Genomic DNA, 21,281 nt, shown 5'->3' on the forward strand with positions numbered 1-21,281 from the left:
CAATTATGTAGGGAGAAAAAAAAAAACTTTAAAGTGGTTCAAATATTGACTTATCTTAAGATATAGTTTATACTCTTTATTTGGTACAGAAATGCAAAACTCACCCTTCATCCAGTCTCAGACTCACAGTCAAATGTTTGCCTATAAAAAGAGAAAAACATATGTAAGGGGGAAAAACAAAAACTTTAAAGTGGTTCAAATATTGACTTATCTTAAGATATAGTTTATACTCTTTATTTGGTACAGAAATGCAAAACTTACCCCTCATCCAGTCTCAGACTCGCACACAAACAATGCCTGTAAATTGAAAAAAATACAAAATAAAATTATGTAGGGAGAAAAAAAAAAAACTTTAAAGTGGTTCAAATATTGACTTATCTTAAGATATAGTAAGCCTGCTCAGCAAAGCCAACTGTTAACCCACTTTAACGGTAAAATACACCTATAATCGTTCAAATTGCCCATTTTAACGATGTTTAACAGGTGGAGAAACAAATCTGTGTCAAATCTCAAACGTTACATTACAATCTGCAGTGCTAATGCAGCACAGCACAGCGGCCACCGTATCAGAAATGCAAAACTTGAAAGGTAAACACAGTTCGGAAAACAATGACAGAACAGGCGCCAGCCCAACGGACAGCTTCCTAATCCTCAAATTCATGAGTTGTTCGTCTGAAATTCCTCCGCGATTTAGTTAGTTCGCTGTATAGTCTGCTTAAACTGACTTAAAAAATCAAATCTATTTTTATGAGTTAAAGTAACTTAAAAACATAAGTTGTCATGGCTTTTTCATCATATCATTCTTTACAGTGCAGCCTTATGAGGATTGTCAAGCAAAATCGATTCAAGAATTTGAGTGAACTTCACAATAATTTTTTGAGATAGTGAATTGGTGGGTTTTTGTTAAATGTGAGCCAAAATCATCACAATTAAAAGAACCAAAGACTTAAACTACTTCAGTCTGTGTGCATTGAATTAATTTAATACACAAGTTTCACAATTTGAGTTGAATTACTGAAATAAATGAACTTTTCCACGACATTCTAATTTATTGAGATGCACCTGTACATACATAAATCCCTCAGGATCTTCTAAGTCTGTTGGAGCTTACTTCTAGTCGTTTTGACTAATCTAGTCCAAGTCCAGTGATATTTTCAGCATGAATTTGACAGATCCATTTGTGCCTTGGTGCAAAGCATTTTTTGGAGAAACTGCCTGTGCAGAATCCCTCAGGCACAGTAGTAATGCTTCATGAAGAATTGACTGTGCTTGCTATATGAAAAATCATATTCTCAAATCATAATCTGATCCGATATTTACACGGGTCCTACTTCTTGCCTTATCGTTCCGCAGACGTTTTCCTCTTTTGTTTTTTATCCGCCATCTCTCTCTTTCTGTCGCTCGGCTCGGCTAATGTCCGTCCCATGCACTGAACTCTCTCTCCTACGGGTCCTACTTCTTTGCCTTATCGTTCCGCAGACGTTTTCCTCTTTTGTTTTTTTATCCGCCATCTCTATCTTTCTGTCGCTCGGCTCGGCTAATGTCCGTCCCATGCACTGAAAGCTCTCTCCTCCACATCACGAGTAGACACGCCCCTTATTGCTGATTGGCTACAAGTTTGTTTTGCTATTCGGCCCGAATCAGTTTTCTAAAGTGTTTTTGAAAAATCACATACCCTGCCTTTAAGCTAAGAGTAAGGGCGGGGTTGACCTCGTTGCTAAGGATGATGTCAGCATGCTTACTAACTATGCACACAGTGATTGGCTGATAAGGGAGGGGTCTCTGTCAAGAAATTTATTCATAGAATTATTGTAGAGCGCGATATGTTATGTTGCCATATTCAAATAAAGGTTTAAAAATAAAAATGTTAATTGCCACATTCAAATAAAGATTTTAAAATGCAGACTAAGTGTCTCTAATTAAACAAGTATATGTTCAGCTAATTGTCAGCCTCTTACATGTGCTTCTCGTAAACAGTTAGCGGATATGCATATAAACAGCAGAGTAGAATAATCATGGCAGATAGTAAGACATTCAAACGTAAAAGAAAACCAAGAACAGCGGTTACTTCTTACCCAACTGGTTAATGAAAACAAGAATATAATCAAAGGAAAATTTGGAGTTGGGATAACCTCCAAAACCAAAGGCAATACCTCATTATCTTCAAATTTTTCTAAAATGTTTATGTTTCAAGGCAGATTGCTGGCAACAGCTTTTTTAGAATAGTTTGTGATTTGGTCTTAGTGACTTAGGAGTCCTCTTCACTACTCCTCTAACGTTTCACAGATTTAGGAGATAGTTTTAGTGCTCAACGCTTTTTGAAATACTCTTAGAGCAAAAATTTAGGAGTCCTAAATTTAGGACTGACATGCTCATTATTTTTAAGATTTTCTCTTACATCGGCGAGTTATGAGCTACTTTTAGCCTTAAAGGGGTCATATGATGCGATTTCAAGTTTTCCTTTCTCTTTGGAGTGTTACAAGCTGATTGTGCATAGATAAGATCCCTGAAGTTGCAAAGACTAAAGTCTCAAAACCAAAGAGATATTCTTTATCAAAGTTAAGACTCTGCCACGCCCCCCTAAAACGGCTCATTCTAACACGCCCCCACATATCTACCCCACTATGTGGAAATATTTGCATAATCCCGCCGCAAATGTGCACGCAAAGAAAGAAGGCATGGTGTCAGTAACCGCAGTTAGTGTTGAAGCAGCCATGTCAAGGAGACGCTGTGTGTTTCTAGGCGAAAGCAAAAGCACTTTATTTAGCCTTCCGAAAGTAGATGCATTTAGGAATCTTTAAGATTACTTACAACAGAACAGCAATGCATTTTATGGACGACCGTTTCGTGAACCTAGGAGAGGAGGTAATTCTGACTTTGCTATGACAATCAGGCGCTTCTGAATCAGCTACTGTTTTGCTATTAGTTTAAGTATTTGCTATTGACTGTTCAAATGCAGAGTTTTGCGCATCATGTGTGTGTGCGTGCACGCGCATGTGTGTGTGTGTGAGAGAGAGAGAGAGACAGCGTCACATCAAAGTGGAAAATATTGATCTTTAAAAAAGCATCATATGACCCCTTTAAGATGTTTTGTGAATACAGGCCCTGTACTCTATTGATTTTCCAATCATTTTTACTTGAAAAAGAGCTGAATTTTATTCCCAGGCTGTCCTGATTAAACTTAGTCTCAGTGGAATGTTTTAATTTGATACATTAACATGAACAAATGAGACATGTATGTCATCATAATTCTCTAGAGGAGTATCAGAACAATGAGTAATGTGAAAGAACATGGACTGTTCAGACAGGCAATTAAAGCCTTTATGATAAACCCCACTCTGATGTAATTCTTACCTCAGTGTGATGACAGCCAAAACAGCATATGGGATAAAGTCACTGGTGTCTCAGTAAAGCGGATTGTTGGGGTCAGTCATGCACAACTGAGATTTACACAAGTACATCTAAAAAATGCAAACAGGGTAAACATACATATATACAAGACTAGTGTTTGCACAAGTTCCATCATTTGGCATTGATCATTGCACCATCTTTGTAGAGGTTTGTGGTCCAAAGGAAAACTGGTAGCAAGGTAAGAACAACTCCAAGTGTCAAGTCGGTTTCCCTGTGCATTTATTAAGTGCAAATAAAGTTGAAAACATGGTTTGAAATGAGAAGAGACATTAAATCTTTTGTCTAAAAATTAATATAATGGGATAAAGCCCATTTACAATCCATAAATCGCAAAGCATTTACAGTATGCCAACCCCATTGATTTTATTCCCATATCCTCTTTATTAATTAAAATAAGGGTCACAGATGTTATATAAATTCTATACCTTTAAATCCAAACTCTTCTGCACATACACAACAAAAAGATAGCTTTTCTGAAACACACAGCTTTCCGTTATGGGTTGGCATGCAATCATACTATCATTTCCCATGGTTAAACATCACACAGTAGTGCCATACAACACACACAACCATTCGTCGTTTGAAAGAAAGATCACTATTTTAGAAAATTTACTTCATATCTGAAATGGAGCTGGTTTGTCTGGTTAGAAAAAGCTACAGAACAGGGACTGCTTTGACCTGGATAATCATAAGGCTACTGGATTGTTAGAGCACCTCGACATACAGGGGTTGCACTTTCAACTTGTAGGTTATTGATTTAAAGATATAAATTCAGTTAAGAATGGAAGGGTTCAGTTTTCTTCATAGTTTTCCTTTTTTTTAAATTTTTTATATATACACAAACATCAATGCCACATGGTTAAATTGAACCCTTTCTGTGAACTATAAGGTTGTTCTTCTCAAAATCAAACTGAGTGCAAAGTAAAGCAAATCAGAATGCAAAATCTTTAAGCACAAATTGAAAAAACAAGCGACTGTAGTATGTTTAGCATTTAATTTACATGCAGTTTTACATACCAATGAGGAATGGAAATACTGACAGAACTACGGTCTAAAGCTTTAATTTCTTTCCCCCTTTAAAAAAAAAAGTTAACCAATAAAACTTGGAAAAATGTGAGGTCAATATACTTGACAAACAAATGCAAAAATGCAATATTTATCCAGTAGCAAATTTCACAGCATGCAAATCAACTATTTTCAAACAGAATTTTCCTTGTGAGTTATGTTTATATTTCAACAAGGCAAAATCACTGACCCTGAAGTCAAGTCCCTTCAAAAGCCTTTCCTGCATATAAAATTGTGTGCCATCATTTTGGAAAGAAACAAATCTTAGAGGCTTATGCAAAGAAATTCATATTCCTCAAGGTTTGTCTCTCTTGTTCAATATACTGTTCATGGTTTTGTTTTTATGCACCCACCTATTTTACATAATCAAAAATCTACATTCACTCTGTTCTGTTTGTCATTTCCTGCAGTGGTTATATGGAGCAAGTTAATTCCACAATTTCAAGCCAAAGACTCAAGTGTTCATCCGTTTTTCATGATCAGGTAAATGCCACAGCCAATGTGAAATTACCCAATTTTACAGTACAAAAGCGGCCCTCGCTACTAATTCCTAGGTAAATCTCTGCAAAATCTGATACAAAGAGACATAACTAATGTCACAAGACACAACATAGCTCAAAATTGAGCCGCAATAGAGAAACATCTTAAAAAGAAAATAACTTAAATTTCCATTAGCATTCTCAAGAAGACAAAATGGGGCTTAGTAGTTTCATGGACAGCAATTTTCCAGAAATCCCCCCAAAAATATGGCGCATGGAAGTCATTTATTCTTTAAATATTCTTTATACCAGTCCTTGTGTCACCAAATGGTTTTTGTCCACCAAAAAACGTTTTTATAAATCCAGAATCTGGTTCACGTGGTGCACGGTACCCCACCAGAACAGTATCAAGTGATGACACTCCATCACCGAGTCTACACGTCTCCTGGGTAGGAGAATCAGCAAACACAAACCCCCACTGGGGGAAACAGCCTTCTGAGCAGCTGGGCATCTCCAACTCCCGACCCATAAGCAAAGACAGACACAAACACATGCACACTGAAGGACACAAGTAGAATCCTTCACTTCCACACAAGTCTTAGCGGTTTATGTCAGAGCCTCTAGCGCCAAGCTGGTGCCAGCCAACCCAGCGATGGCCCGGGGTGAGGTCCTTCAGTTGGATGATGGTTTCACCCAGCAGGGTGTTCTCCCAGAATGCACCCTCGCTCAGTACCCGCAGGTGAATGGTTCTCTGCTGCAAATCACCACGTGGAATCTTGTCATATACCAGCTGCCAAAAGAAAAGTCGAAGTGATGTCAGTCAAGAATCATCATTAAAATAAAGTGCAATATGCCTGCCTGCTTTTTTCCCCATAGGAATTTTTAAAGCCTTTGTTAGAGTGTCTTTCTTCAGTCGAAAAGAAATTAAAGTTTTTGAGGAAAACATTCCAGGATTTTTCTCCACATATTGGACTTCAATGGTGGCCAATGGGTTGAAGGTCCAAATTGCAGTTTCAATGCAGCTTCAAAGGGCTGATCACGATCCCAGCCAAGAAACTAATTTTCTAAAAAAAGTAACATTTATATACTTTTTAACCACAAATGCTCGTCTTGCACTAGCTCGATCTCACGCATTATGTAGTTACATCAGAAAGGTCACACGTGATGCAGGTGAAAGCACCGACCCAGTGTTTACAAAGCGAACGTGCAAAGAAAGTCAAACACTCTTTACAAAAAAAAAAGGTAAAACAACCTGCAGCACTGAAACTGCAATTTGGACCTTCAACCCAATGGCTACCACTGAAGTCCAATATATAGAGAAAAATCTGTAATGTTTTCCTCAAAAACTTTAATTTCTTTTGGACAGAAGAAAGAAAGACATGAACATCTTTGATGACATTTTTAATCTGGAAGTGAACTAATCCTTTAATGGCTCTGAGGGATAGAACTACAATCCCATGAAGCATTGCAAATGACAAACAAATAAAAAAATAAATCACAAATCATTAAAAAAATAATAATTTCCTTATGAAGAAAAGATTTTTACTTTCGGAGCCCAACTGTTAAAAAACTAGTACCATCTAAAAGTGTTGTTTTCTCACCATCTCATTATAAGTGGGGTTGCATGTTCGCCGGGCTGCCTTGGTCTTCCTCTTGCTAGTTTTCTGCGGGTCTGGGAGGAGGTACAATTTGACGTATGGATCAGGATCTGTTCCGTCCTGCAAGGGTTGCTGAAGAACGTCCATAACACATTGGTGAGTGCCAACTCAACCTTTTTTACGTGCATTATAAGCATATGCATATGAGTAACGTCAAACACTCACCAAACCTCTTATGTGCATCACCATAATGAAAAGCTTGTCACTCTTGTACAGAATCGAGAGCTTCACTTCACCTGCTACTGTACCGGGCACAGGAGCCCAGGACACATCTGGGGAAGAGGAACTGGATTTAGTGTGGACAAGTGTGTGTGTGTGTGTGTGCGTGTATCTGACTTGCAAGGTACACTAAAGGTGAGTCAGGTAAATAAAGTAATTGGATTTCCAGAGCTCAGACTGACAGAACATGAACCTGTTGAACAGAGACCTTTATCACAAATCAGATAACGTGACCGCAACAGCTGCCACAAAGCAGCTTTTACTCATGATGACATTTAATATGTAACTAGTTGTGATAAAGTGAACTATGAACTATGGATGCGTTTACAAAATGTTTGACGCCATAGACCAAGTAAGATGATCCACTTGCAAGGGACTACCTTCCTAAATTATAAAGGCAGCTATACAGTATATTTACATATATATATACACCCATTTATACTATGTGAGAAAACACTGAAATTTTAAAGACAGCATGCTGTTTATAAAATAAAAAATGTATTGTACCCAGAAGAATACTGATTAAAATAATATCTGGAAAATATTCACTTGTTTGACATACTGTTTAAAAAAGAAACAGCTTTATTTACAAAAATAATTTAACATTTAATTCAGTGTGTTACTTGCCATTTATTTGTAATTATTTGTGAAATTTACTAGCATTTTCTTTTTCAAAGTATTTTTTTTCAGTGCAGCACAACTTTATCTAAAGTGCAAATATAAAACTAGTGCTGTCAATAGAATTAAATAGATTCATCTCATAATTTCTGACCAATATGTAGAAAACAGAATTAATTTGTAATATCATTTTTACACTATTTTTCTTGGACCCCAGTTATAAAACTCCTGCACAAACTCATATGTCAGTGCATTAGGCTTATGTTGTGTGATTGCATGCACATTGCACTAGTAGTTAAAGATAAAACTCTGACCAAGTACTGGGTGTATCACTTAGTCACAGACATGGTCACATGGACTGCAACTGATTGGCCCATAAACAATTTCTTTACACTAACTCGTGCTGATTTGCTGTGATGACAGGCTGAACTGCATGACCTTTGAATCCATCACATATGTAAGCATGTGTAAGGCGAATGATTCATAAGTGTATGTGGGTGTGTATAAGACAAATAAGGAAAAGAAGCATACCTGCTGGTTTATTATGGAGAGCATTAACAACAGTTCCTACACTTCCTGCCCGTTCATCTCTTGGTAGAGGGTGAAAGAAGGTGTAGATCAGATCACACTGAAAAAGGAGAGGGTTGTGTTACGTTACCCCATAAACAGGCACTAAAATAAGCAGGTGTACAGTCACAGTAATAATATGGATACCATGCGATCTGGTCGCATTCTTAACATGTACAGCACAGAGCAGAGAAAGTGAAAGTGTTCAACGTTTGGCAGCTGGTAGTGCCAGTTCTGCCTAAATACTGATATAGGCCTGTGGGTGGACTGTTTACAGACAACATGTGTCCGTTTTCACAGAACATGGACAATTTCCAAGAAGCATGCCAGTCAAACTGGAACAACTCGCATTAATTACTGCAAGCTGTACACATTCTATTGACTATTATAATTATTCAGAAAATAAAAGGATGGTGGTGTGGTTAGTGAATGAAAGCTTGCACTTCATAATATAAAAGATATAAAAGTTAACTTTTATTTTCAATTGCACTACTGCTGTAAAGCTTGGGGTAAGAAATATAAGAAAGTAATACTTTTATTCTTCAAGGATGCAACAAATGTAAAAGTTAAAACATATATAATGTAAAAAAAAACAAAAAAAACTATTTCAAATAAATGTGGTTGTTTTTAAACTTTTAAAGAAGGATCATGTGACACTCAAGATTGAAGTAATGGCTGCTGAAACTTCAGCTTTGCCATCACGTGAATAAACTACGTTTTAAAATATTCAAATAAAGTTATTTAAGATTACAGTTTGTAGTACTGTATTTTTATAAAATAAATGCTTAGTGAACATGAAATATGTTTTGTCAATCATACCAACCCCAAACGTTTGAACCTTAAAGGGGTCATATGATGCTGCTAAAAAGAACATTATTTTGTGTATTTGATTATGAGAGCAAGAATTATATATAAAGACCAATGATGTAAGCGGGGATCAAATGTTACCTGTGCCACCTCTGGAGCAACATGGATCAAGTGCCAAACATATCCATTTAGCTCCTCTTTTCTCCTGTCTGCCAGGGCCTCGCCTCGAGACCGGCCAATCACAAAGCGGCTGGGGAAGCTGTGGGAACATTACATTAAGGGCGGTATGTAATTACATGAAGAGCACTGCTACACGTGGCTTATGTATTGCCACTCAGCCAGTACTACATGACCCTGAAGGGGGTTATTTTGCAATAATTGGCTGGTTGAATATTACTATTGCTCAATACATTGATACAAACAGTACTGGGAAGAAATGTACAATGAACAGCTTTATAGACTATAGTTCAACATCTTTTAGACTAAATATATCCACTGATAACAGAAACCTGCAGTAGTTTTCACTACAGTTAGGAGTTTTTTTCTTAAAAAAAGAATAGTTAACCCCAAAATGAAAATTTTCATTATGCCCAAGTTGTTTAAAACCTGTATGAATTTATTCCCCCCCCCTCCTTCTTTTGTGTTCAACAGAACAAAGAAACTCATACAGATTTGGAACAACTTGAGGGTGAGTAAATGCTAGCCGCAGAGCTAAAGCTAGTGAGCTTTTGATTTGATATAATTCACAATTCTGTCAGGTTTCAACACTGTACCTGGGTAGTTTTGAGGAAGGGAAGATGAGCTGCAGTTTACTGTGAAGTTCATGGAATTCCTCAAAGGTCCTTTGGACTAAAGTTGACCCCTGTTGAACTTCCCGCTCCACTTTCACAACATAAGACTGCATGAAGGGAAAAAAATACATCAACACTGAGATGCATATAAATGGATTTGGACTAAAATGCAGCAGACTTACATAGCCTTTGCTTGGAGTATAGGTTTTGATGTGTCTGCAAACAAACAGGCTGCGAATAACTCCATCACTCTTTAGAGTGTAGACGCGTGGAGCAAATGACAGAACGGGACGCTCCTCAGAGGATGCAAACTTCATTTGGGCCAGGTTATGGATGAAGAAGTTGAGCTTAGTAGCCACACTGCCAAGACTGGACTCGATGAGCCTAGAACAGGGGATCAGATTAAGATGACGGCCAAAAGACAGATGGATTTGAAGGACAATAATAACTGTTGACAGCTATAATTGCTAGGATGTTCTGATTGGTTGCAAAGGTGTTCCTGCTGGTTGTTAGGTGCTTGCTTACTGGCACCAAAGGCAACACTCTACGGTTTCTTTAAAACGACAGACATCAAGAGCAAATGGGACAAAGTTTCCAAGTTCTCACCTGGTGAAGTGCATGGTGGCATCTGCTTCTGATTCATGTGGTCTCAGAGCATCATAAACATATTTCAGATCATCCACATCAGACAACTCTGGTATCCCACTGGAGAGCATCTGCACACAAACACACAAGGTTACAATGTCAGAGCAGAAGGACACAATGCAATTCAAATAAGCATTCAAATAATAGGCAAACAATAAAGCAAGCCAGAGAACCTTACTTAAAGTTTTCCTTTCTCTTTGGAGTGTTACAAGCTTCTTCGTGAATAGATAAGATCCCTAAAGTTGCAAAGACTAAAGTCTCAAACCCAAAGAGATATTCTTTATAAAAGTTAAGACTCGTCCATGCCCTCCTAAAACGCTTCTTTAAACACGCCCCCACATGTCTACGTCACGATGTGGGAAGATTTGCATAACGCCGCCCAAATGTTCACGCAAAGAAAGAAGACATAACTTTTATACTTGCTGTAGTATTGTTGCTGCCGCCACCGCCACCGCCATGTCGTGGAGACGCTGTGTTTTGTTGTGAAAGCGAAACTACTTTGTTTGGCCTTCCAAAAGAGGACAATATCTCATTACACCAAATACACAAAATAATGTTATTTTTTAGCAACGTCATATGACCCCTTTAACCTCAACTCTGTGGATACATCCTAAAAGTACAAAGTAGTATCTGGTGTTATCTGTGAACTCACCAGGCCAAGCAGGTTGAGAAATAAATGTGCATGTTTCCTAATCAGATTGTAGGCCTCACAACACAAGTCTACAAAGTCATGGAAACGGCTGGATGGCTTGTCACCTCCATTGATGACATATGCCATGTCAGACGTAAACACAAAAGGAGCCCGGTCCCTATAAAAACAAAAGATTAAAATCTGTCTTAACACCCCAGATCTGGTTTAGCTCAAAAACATTCTTCTGTTCCTTTGTAGAGAAGAAATATGAAACTTGTTGCAGGTTGTCTACATTGTTCTGAGACAAAAACTGTTGCATTGATCAAAATCTGGGGCAGAGGAATTCTTTTTCATGTTCTTTTTGTGCTCCTACCGTTTGATGTTGCCAAACATCTGTGCGTGCCCTAGGAACTTGCCGAAGTCAATGTGGAACATGTGTCCGCTGGTCTTCAACATGATGTTGTCATTGTGGCGGTCGCAGATTCCTAGAATGTATGTGGCCACACAACAACCAGCGCACGAATAGATGAAGTTTTCCACCGCCTGTGAAAAAACAACAAATCAACAGAATTAGTTTAGAACTAAACTCTTTTAGTCAGCAAAGCTATAAATCACCAAATGTGAAAACTAATTTCCATATCATTAGGACATGCAAAATAAACATGATGCAATCCAATGCAACTTAAGCAGGCATGGATCATTTTCACGTCATGGCAAAAGACAGTTTGCACATACATAATGGTTTAGCAAATGCAAATGTAGTGTGATGCTACTACAGAGCACAGCTGTACCTTTTCATACTCATCCTCAGTGGGGTTGTGTTTCTGCAGCCAGTCTGCCAAAGGCCGGTCTTTGAAGGAACCAGTCACTCCATGCTCAACTTGGATCTTCCTCAGGGTTTCTGCATTGGGAATCATCTCTACCATGCCTAGACAAGGGCAAAGAGGTTTTATAAAATGACTTCCATTCACATCCTTAGAAAAATTCACATTGTGTACAATTAAGTCTCGGTCTAGATATTGTCTATATAGTGGGGTATATACATATAAAGTAGGAAATTACCCTAAAATGAATTCTAGGATGGCAAATACTGTAGTTAACATTTGGAGGATGGGCATTTACCTCTACCTCGTCCAGTAGAGAAGCAGCGAAAGATCACCATCCTCATATCAAGTCCCTCTTGGATCCAGATTTTATTCATGATCCGAATGATCTGGAGCGTCAGCATGTCCTGCCGCAGGTCATCTCCACACTGAGTGAGAAAACCCACGACCAAGACAACATCTGAAAAACTGTTTCAATGCAAAACCAATGATCCATAATGTACAAAAACATAAGAAGGCGGTACCTTAAAGATGACGTTGATGTTGTCTCCTAAAGGATCCTGGTTCTGGAACGAGAGCTTGAGGGGCACTGCATTAGAGTTGAAGTAGGAGCAAGACTACATGAAGACAGAATGAGAGATACATTTTGTTTCTGATGTGTCAACAAGAACAATACAATGACCTCCACATGCTTGATATAGAAAGGCACAACCTATACCTGTATGTTGATGCCCTTGACTAGCAGGCCCGGGTTCAGGGGAAGTCGACAGGTGCTGTTCATAGAGAAGAACTGTTTGACCTCCTCCAGCCCCTCCCGGAGAATAGCCTGAACACCAGACAAAAGACAAACCACGATTATTGTGCTGACCAGGCTGTCTGGAGAACATTAAAATGCGCCTTAGGGATCAACAATCAGTCTTTGGCACAGACCTGTTCTTTCAAGCTAAAAATAGTAGGAGCATTACAGCCATCAACCAAATGAGAAATTTAGAAGCCAGCTCTTTTTAGCAAATTATTTTTGTAGGTAATTCTCCTCATCAGAAAACCCCCAAGGCTCTATTTAAATGTAGTCACATGATCACATGAGACATCTTTTACTCTTTAATACCACATGCATTTAAAAAGACGTTTCCTATGATCGGATATTAAGGGGAGGCCTTATGATGAAGTCCTACAATTTTTGCAATGTTCACTTGATTGGACCTTCTGAAATAGATAACTGTTGTTATTGTTAACTAAACAAATCTAAAAGTATTTCAATTAATTTAAAAAAAATTTTAAATTATAAATGTTTCTATGACAGCTAACTCAATTAAATAAGTACTAAAATTAAAACTAACATCTGAACCCGAATTCTAAAAGAAAAAAGGCAAAAGCACATACAATGACATTTAAACTAAAATTAAAAAGAAAACTGAAAAAAATAAAAATAAAATCCCAGCAAATGCAAGATCTAAAAAAATACTATAATAATAAATAAATAATACTAAAATAACAATGCAGGTGTAAATGAGGAATTGTGAAGCTGACCTGTCTGGATGAAGGCGAAGAGTCTCTAACTCGCTGGGCCACTTTAGCCAGAATGTTGACCAGCCAGCATTGCCCATCAAACTCATCCCTCAAACCACGACCAGAACAGCAGAGAAGAGCCGCCAGCAGATACTGATACCTCACGCTAAACTGAGAGTCCTGAAGAGTATCTTTCAGCAACCTACAAAGAGACAGACAAACGAACATTGACTAAGTCCTATGACTTTTATCAGATTTACAGTGAGATTGCTTATTTCGCATAGGGGACATGTAATCTGCTATTAGGAAGCTTTAGAATGTTTCACATTGTGACATTTTTCAAGCAAATAAGCACCCATTTCTTATAACTGTGATGCATCTAGTATTACCTTTCTCATTTTTAAATGATGATTCTCATTACTTTACAGTATTTTTTCCTTTCTTAGTAAGACATGTTTAAATTTAATTTAATATAAATGTATTAAATAAAAGCAATAATTGTTAATTATAAGGCAGTACAACATATGCTACCATGATGCATAAATACTTAAAAAAAAAATTAGAAAGATTAATATACACATCTTTATAATGTTACAGTAATAGGAGAATGTGTATTTTATTTGTAGGGAAATATTAGCTTAATTTTTCTGAATAGAAAGTCACCATGCAAAATCCTAATGTCATTTTTAATAATAATTATTCTTAATTAAATAATGTATTTTTCTCTTTATTTATTTATTTATTCATTTTTTAACGCCATGCCAGCATCAAGGCTATTTTCATGGCGATCTCGGAATAAATTATACAAGGTATACAATTAACAAAAGGTTATAAAAGTCATTTCAGATGTACACCAGATAAAAATTCTGAAATACATTCAGGTGATACATTTTTAAATAAATCAGTTAGACACACCTCTGAATAAACCGGTTGTCTATTTATTTTTCTCTTAAAAATGACCTCATCTATACAGCAGGTGGAGCTGTAAGCTGATTTCATAGACACTCAATCAGTCAGTATGTGAATCTACATGTGCATGACTTTAATGTGTATAAAAATGATCCTGCATTCATGGTGCTGACAGGTTAATCTCATTACTATATAAGGAATCAAATCTCATCAGTTTATATAGACGAATCTTGAATGTGAGTGCACAAACCAGCATGACCTGATTTATCAGTATATGTGCTCTATATAAGGGCACTGGGTTTTTAAGTATAATCAGAGGGTAGAGGACACACCAGAAGAGGTAGTGAGCAATGCGCACATCCCCGATGGCCCTCCTCAGCAGAAAACGCACCAGGTGGCTGTCCAGATAACACTCGTACTTCAGCGCCTACACAAAGAGAAAGTGTTAGAGAGCAGTTTGTTGGATGGGGTGGGTGGGAGAACAAAAAGGACGGGAGGTAAAAAAGATAGGATATAGATCAAGGTCAATGGGAAAGGATGGAATAGAGTAAGAGCATGAAAGGAAGTGAGATACAAGGCCTTTGTTACCTGCACTAACTGAGGAAGGAAATCCAAAAGCTCAGGATCAGAGATGGAGTCCATCCATTGTACCGCGGTCCGTCTGCACTCCTGATCTGGAAACCTGGGACATTAAAGTCACCATGAAATCAAAATGGACATTTCTTTCTTTTTTTTAAAACGTAAGTGTACTTTTATGGTGCTGTTTTGGCTTGTGGGCACTATAAAATGCATTTAGAAAATTTATATGAGAAATATCTGGGACTCTTCAAAACGGCTGATGGATTTACATGGTTTCGTGTTGGTCATTTATGGTCATTATCCAGGTCAAGCTGGTTTAGGTGGTTGATCAGTTGTGCTACCAGCTGGTTAGGTCGGAGTCAAGGGGACAGGTTCACTGAAAACTGAAAATTGTTTCATTTACTCACCCTAATGTTGTTCTAATTGTGTATGACTGACTTTCTTCTGCTAAACCTAAAAGATGATACTTGGAATAATGTTGGTAACAGTTTCGGTTCCCATTGACTTTCATTGTGTCAGCAAAAAATACAATGGAAGTCAATGGAAACCGAAACGGTTTAGTTAACAACAATCATCAAAATAACCTCTTATGTTCCACAGAAAGATAAAGTCAGGACTGGAATGACATAAGGGGATGTAAAAGACAGAATTTTCAGTTTTTGGTGGACTACCCTATCTTGATCAACCTTGTTAGAGCTAGTAGACCACCCTGGTGGTTCTTGGTTAAGCTGATTTGATTTTTAACACCAACAAAGCTTTAAAACCATGTCAGTAAATGTTGAGAGTAGCCACTGGATATCTGCGCTCCACATGTGCTCTTCTGGACAAATCTAAAGGTCAATTCTTCATGGTCTACTCAAATCAGCCTGACTGCCAACCGCTGAAGGACAGGCAAGCTCTGCTTAGCTTCCAGCTAAACAATGAAGCAAGCTGCTGCCATGGTTACCATAACACTCACGTGGCATTCAGCAGGCCTAGGGTGTCCAGGTGGTTCATGCATCCCCACTGGCGGAGCAGGGCATAGATGTCAGGCAGACATGCCCACTCCCAGCTGGGCGCGCTGGCCAGGACCAGCGGCAGACGACTGGCTTCCACGTGGCAGAAATAACGCTTCTCCCACAAAAGACGCCGGTCCTCTGGAGTCAACCTAGATGAATGGATCAACAATAAAAGTTAGCACAAAGAGTAAACAAATGTGTACAGCACTCTCAAACTTCTAAAACAAATATTTAAATAATCAATCAGTTATATAAAGAAAAAATAAAGACATTGTATATGTATTTTATGTACATTTCTACATACAAATATATAAAAATGTCTATTATATCTTAGTTTATTTATAATAATTTATTTAAAATAATGTAATAATCAAAAAAAATAATAAGTGTTTTAAATATATATTTGTTTTAGATAACATTTACTTTATTTTAAATACTTTTCTCTTTATTTTGCAACTTATTGCATGTGCAACGGGTTATATTTTGAAATGCACAATAAATACAAAATTGCAAAATGAGCTATACAAGTTTTGTTGTTTTTATTTCATGTTGGCACAAACTAAATTGTTTATTTAAAATAATTAATAAAAAAAAAATAATAATAAAGTGTGTTTTATATATACAGTACACCGGTATTTGATTATAAAGATATAGATAGATATATATAGATATACAATATGTATTTTTATTTTAAATATTTATTTTGCTTTATTTTACAACATATTGTACGTGCCAAGTGCCATCATTTGACATGCCTAACACATTATATTATGACAATATATAATAAATGCAAAATGTATCTAAAATGTATTTTAAAAGAGCTGTACAAGTTTGTTTTTACTCTATTTCGGCACAAACAATAAACATCAACTTGTCAAATAAAGAAATATATTATTATTATTATTATTCATTAAATATATTATTTTTTATATTGTTTTTCAAATCCATCGGTCTGATGGTCGGTTTTATGGAAACGAAGACATATCTACAGACATTTCTCATGACAGCTCAAGCATACAGCAAACATAAAAGTCTTTATTAATGTTGTTTCCAGACAAGCAGCCATCTGTCATCTACATGACATCATAGTCCAAATACACGATTACCCAATCCGATAAAGAAAGTAATCTTTCTATCTTGACAAAATTAAGACACTGATACAGCAATTAAGACAGCATAACGTGTCCAGGAAGGTGTCCGTGCGTGGGCTCTCACTGCAGTAAAGGATGGAAAATAACCACACTCAATCTCTAGGCAATTTATGCTGCATGTTTTCTTCTACACTGATGCACCAAACAAACAGAGTCCAGAGGTAAACACTACAGAAGGCCAAGTTAAACTACTGAATTTTCATGAATAACATTTGAAAACATAGAGGATCGACAACAGCTAGCTATAGTCTGTACTCACACCATCCCTGCTTAAAAACACTTCATGATGTTTTTGCGTCCTTCATCCTAGCATGTGGTTGGACGTAATTTGTTAAAGCAGACACACATTAGCTCCACTGTTTAGCTACTGTGTTTTTCTGCGGGCTTATGAACTGATGTTGGGGAGTGGCCTCTCCCTCTAGGGATGACAGCCGTAGGGCAGGACCCCTGGATCAAATTACCTCTGCTCCTGCTGGGCCGTAATCATACAGAGTCAAACAGCTCAATATACTGGGGGAAGGGTTCTGAAAGCCTCATACGGTCACACCCACGCTCTTCACGGCAACATGCAAACACTACTGTCATTAGATGACTACATATCCCACGATTCACAGGAGGCTGGAGGAGTATTGATTTCTGGCTGCAGTTGCCCAAGGCAACCCAGAGGCCCTTCTGCGAATCAATCGCTATAGAAAAGGACAACTTAATGGGCTTGATCTAATACTAAATTTAATAAGTGTTCTTGCTGGAACAAAAAACAGATGTCTAGATTTCTACAAACTTTTGGGTGGATAGATACACTTTCCAATTTAAGGGTGTTGTGGGTGTTTTTCTAGCATGTTACCATGCAATTTCTAGGGTTTTCTGGGTAGCTGCTAGGGTTTGGGGGTCAGAATTAAAATAGAGCATATATCTAAATATTACATTAAAATAGAAAAGTTATTTTCAATAGTAATAACTCACAATATTACCATTTACTGCATTCAATGAAATATTCAAAAAAGATTGTTCAAAAACCAAATTTAAAACCCAAATTCTACAATGGTAGTGTAAATTTGTTGGATTTTTATTTTCTTTTTGCCCATTTTATTGTTCACAAGATGAAAATCTTAAATCAGATCACCCCTCAAAAAAAGCTACACAATGAGGTATAATTTGTCAATAGTACTTTCTATTAAAAAATTTTTTTTTTTTAAAAACTGAAAATGAGCAACCATAATAGGAACAAATGTTTCTAGAATCGATAAACTGCCTTTAAACGCCCACCATGGTTTATATATTTACAACCAAAGAGAAGAAACATTAACTCTCTGCTGACACAAGCCAGATCAGACAGTTCACACCCAGCTCAAATGCTCAACCTTTGATCCGAGAGCTGGAGATAATTTATGACTGAATATTTCCAGGCTGGTGTGGCTCCAGATTTTACAGTGCAGCAAATGTTTCAGAGCTCCACAGGCTCTGAACACCAGAGGCAGAGCGGAAAAACAGCTGAAAAAAGAAAGAAGAGGAACAGAGCGAGCTGGGGAGGATATCCACATCAGCTGTCTAAAGTTGCCTGTAACAAAGTGAGTACTGTAGAGCACCAAGCCCTGCTGAGCACCAGAAATGTCCTCATATTCAAACATAGGGAATAGAATAAACAAAGACCTGACCCATAAAAGCACAATAAGGAAATGATTTTCACATACAGATAATAATTATATATTCCATTTAATGTAATATAATAGCATCATAATAATAGATATTAAACATTATACTATAAAATTCTATACGATCTATATGATCACATTTTTTTAAAAGCAGTCTTACTTTCACCAAGGCTGCATTTACGTAATCAAAAATATAGTAAAAACATTATTTCCCATTATTATCATTGCTGAAAGCAGTCGTGCTGCTTGATATTTCTGCTTAAAACAAGTAAAAATATCTGCCAGTAGGGTAAGTAAAATGCTCTTGTTTTAAGAATATTTTACTTACCCCACTGGCAGATAATTTTACTTGTTTTAAGCAAAATGCACTTAACTGTCCAATCCTTGTACTTCCTGCAGAATTTCAGTCTGTCCTTGACGTTTTTCTTTGAGAGAAGTGGCTTCTTTGCTGCCCTTCTTGACACCAGGCCGTTGTCCAAAAGTCTTGGCCTCACTGTGCGTGCAGATGCTCTCACACCAACCTGCTTTCATTCCTGAGCAAGCTCTGCACTGGTGGTGACACGATTCCGTAGCTGACCCCTCAGGAGGAGACAGTCCTGACTCCTGACACTTGCTGGACACTTCTTCACTGCAATCGAACCTCTCTCCTTGAAGTTCTTGATGATCCGGTAAATGGTTCTTTCAGGTGCAATATTCTTTGTAGCAATTTCCTTGCATGTGAGGCCATTTTGATGCAAAGCGATAATGGCTGCACGTGTTTCTTTGGAGGCAACCATTGCTAACAAGAACACAATGATTGGAAGCGCTTCTTCCCTCCTTTTATAGCAATCAGTCTGCTCTTACAATCTAATTAGTATGATAGTGACTAACCTGACTAGTACTCATTCACACTTTCACATGTGCTACTGATATGATTACTCAATTAATGTTAGCTGGTCATTTTGTGTCAGGTTGTTTTTTTTTTTTTGTTAAAAGTTTTTTCCAAATTTTTTCGGCCAATGAAGCTTTTCGCAATTATTTAAAATGAATCTTATCACTCTACACAATAATCTAGAAACAATGTGAATGAACACCACAACAGCTTAAGCAGAAAACTTTGCAAAACACAACATTTATGTCACTGCCAAAACTTTTGGCCATGACTGTACAGTATATGCTCATTGTAAATATATAATTTGTGCAATGTTAAAACAGTGTGTGCATGTACTCGTTTCCTGTTTTCCTCCCCCTCCCATCAGACTACCATTCTCACATTCCAACTTTTCAGTGTGTGTCACTGAAATATGAATAATGCGTAACAACAGCTGAATCTGAATTTGCATTAACTGGTTATCTGAGGGAGCAGCTAGACTTAATCAATCCTTGTCTTGGAGAAGATGCAGTTTTCATAACCTTCATGTCTGTATATCATCCCACTGCATTCTCTGTTTATCAGTTTACAGTGTGAACGCCCACTATGTGCATTCCATGACTGAGCTAGAATGAGAAAGAAAGATGTAAATGATTTTTAACTCACAGGCTCAAAGAACCTGAGAACCAGCTTTCAGCAATTTCTTTTCCACCAAAATGTTGCTGGTTTTGAGCAAGTGATCAGTCAGAAGATCTACAAACTTCTTTCAGGATCAGTCCAAGCTTCCACTGACTAGAGAAGCAAACATTGTTACGTCAATGTTTGCTTATCAAGTCAGTGGAAGCTTGGGCTTTGTGCACAAAGTATTCTTGTAGCTTCATAACATTACGGTTGAACCACTGATATCACATGGACTACTTTAACAATATCCTTACTACCTTTCTGGGCCTTGAACGTGTCAGTTGTGTTGCTGTCTAAGCAGGGTAAGAAAGCTCTTGGATTTCATCAAAAATATCTTCATTTGTGTTCTGAAGACGAACGAAGGCTCTTGCGGGTTTGGAACAAGATGAGGGTGAGTAATTAACGACAGAGTTTTCATTTTTGGGTGAACTATCCCTTTAATGTATTATTTAATTTATTTAATTAAATTAAATATATAATAAATATTAATAGTTTTATTTCATTTTATTTAATAATTAAATATTACTTAGCTGGAGTAGCTAACATGGTGTCATTAAATAAATGCACATCAAGCTTTGTCAATTTTAATTTTGTGTCAGTTCACACACACAGTCACACAAGAGTTGTTCTAAAATGAGGACATCAGTGGTTTCCTGGTTCAGGAAAAACCAGCTGGATTAAAAACCTGGCACAGTATTGGTTGAAATAAAGAGGGAATATTGTCTTAATCTAATAGGAAATATGCAATGTTAAGTATTACAAGGTATATTTAGCATTTTAAATGTTGACAGAGAAAGGAAAATTCTTTTTTTCCCCATTCATGGAAAGATCTTGAAAACATTAAAACAGTAAAACAAATAATTAGATCAAGACAGTTGCTTTAGGATTACCAGACCTCCAACTCACCAAAAAAGGGACTTCTTGTGCAAGACATCATGTAGCTGCCTCTGGCTGAGCTGGTCCAGACGGGAGAACTCGTACTGGGGGCTGAACTCTGTAGGGGCGGGGGTGCTGAAGCACACTTCGAAAGAAGAAGTGGGAAAGTCCACCTGAAAATACAAGGACAGTCTTGTTGAAAATGAGCCACTGTATTAACAATGGAGGGTTTAAACACACAAGGGAACAGTCAAAAGAAACAGTTGTAAGTCTGAACTGAATGTAATGGCAATGCTATTTGACTTTTTACTGTATATTTACAGCAAAAAAATAAAAATATAAAAAAGTATTTATATATATA

The 21,281-nt window shown here is 37.2% G+C and overlaps 1 protein-coding gene and 1 long non-coding RNA gene across 2 annotated transcripts in view; both read right to left on the reverse strand.

Moving 5' to 3' along the window:
* Positions 1-291, reverse strand: part of LOC107727781 (uncharacterized) — a 1,651-nt gene extending 1,360 nt beyond the window's left edge. Inside the window, exon 1 of the long non-coding RNA XR_001638395.1 lies at positions 262-291. This is a non-coding gene — a long non-coding RNA (uncharacterized LOC107727781). The remainder of the gene's footprint in view (positions 1-261) is intronic.
* A 3,943-nt stretch (positions 292-4,234) lies between these two features.
* The window catches only part of LOC107727756 (phosphatidylinositol 4-phosphate 3-kinase C2 domain-containing subunit beta-like), a 47,069-nt gene continuing 30,022 nt past the window's right edge, over positions 4,235-21,281 (reverse strand). Inside the window, exons 15-33 of the mRNA XM_016537713.1 lie at positions 20,951-21,093; positions 15,671-15,859; positions 14,722-14,815; positions 14,466-14,560; positions 13,246-13,426; positions 12,434-12,541; positions 12,240-12,332; positions 12,014-12,143; positions 11,683-11,819; positions 11,265-11,434; positions 10,913-11,069; positions 10,222-10,331; positions 9,798-9,999; positions 9,598-9,722; positions 8,966-9,083; positions 7,982-8,078; positions 6,779-6,885; positions 6,557-6,685; positions 4,235-5,745 (exon numbers count right to left, since the gene is read on the reverse strand). Coding sequence (XP_016393199.1) covers positions 5,554-5,745; positions 6,557-6,685; positions 6,779-6,885; positions 7,982-8,078; positions 8,966-9,083; positions 9,598-9,722; positions 9,798-9,999; positions 10,222-10,331; positions 10,913-11,069; positions 11,265-11,434; positions 11,683-11,819; positions 12,014-12,143; positions 12,240-12,332; positions 12,434-12,541; positions 13,246-13,426; positions 14,466-14,560; positions 14,722-14,815; positions 15,671-15,859; positions 20,951-21,093 — 2,577 coding nt within the window. The 3' untranslated portion in view covers positions 4,235-5,553. The remainder of the gene's footprint in view (positions 5,746-6,556; positions 6,686-6,778; positions 6,886-7,981; positions 8,079-8,965; positions 9,084-9,597; positions 9,723-9,797; positions 10,000-10,221; positions 10,332-10,912; positions 11,070-11,264; positions 11,435-11,682; positions 11,820-12,013; positions 12,144-12,239; positions 12,333-12,433; positions 12,542-13,245; positions 13,427-14,465; positions 14,561-14,721; positions 14,816-15,670; positions 15,860-20,950; positions 21,094-21,281) is intronic.

This window comes from Sinocyclocheilus rhinocerous, unplaced genomic scaffold (genome assembly GCF_001515625.1).
Source record: "Sinocyclocheilus rhinocerous isolate Xijiao unplaced genomic scaffold, SAMN03320098_v1.1 scaffold576, whole genome shotgun sequence".
NCBI lineage: Eukaryota > Metazoa > Chordata > Actinopteri > Cypriniformes > Cyprinidae > Sinocyclocheilus > Sinocyclocheilus rhinocerous.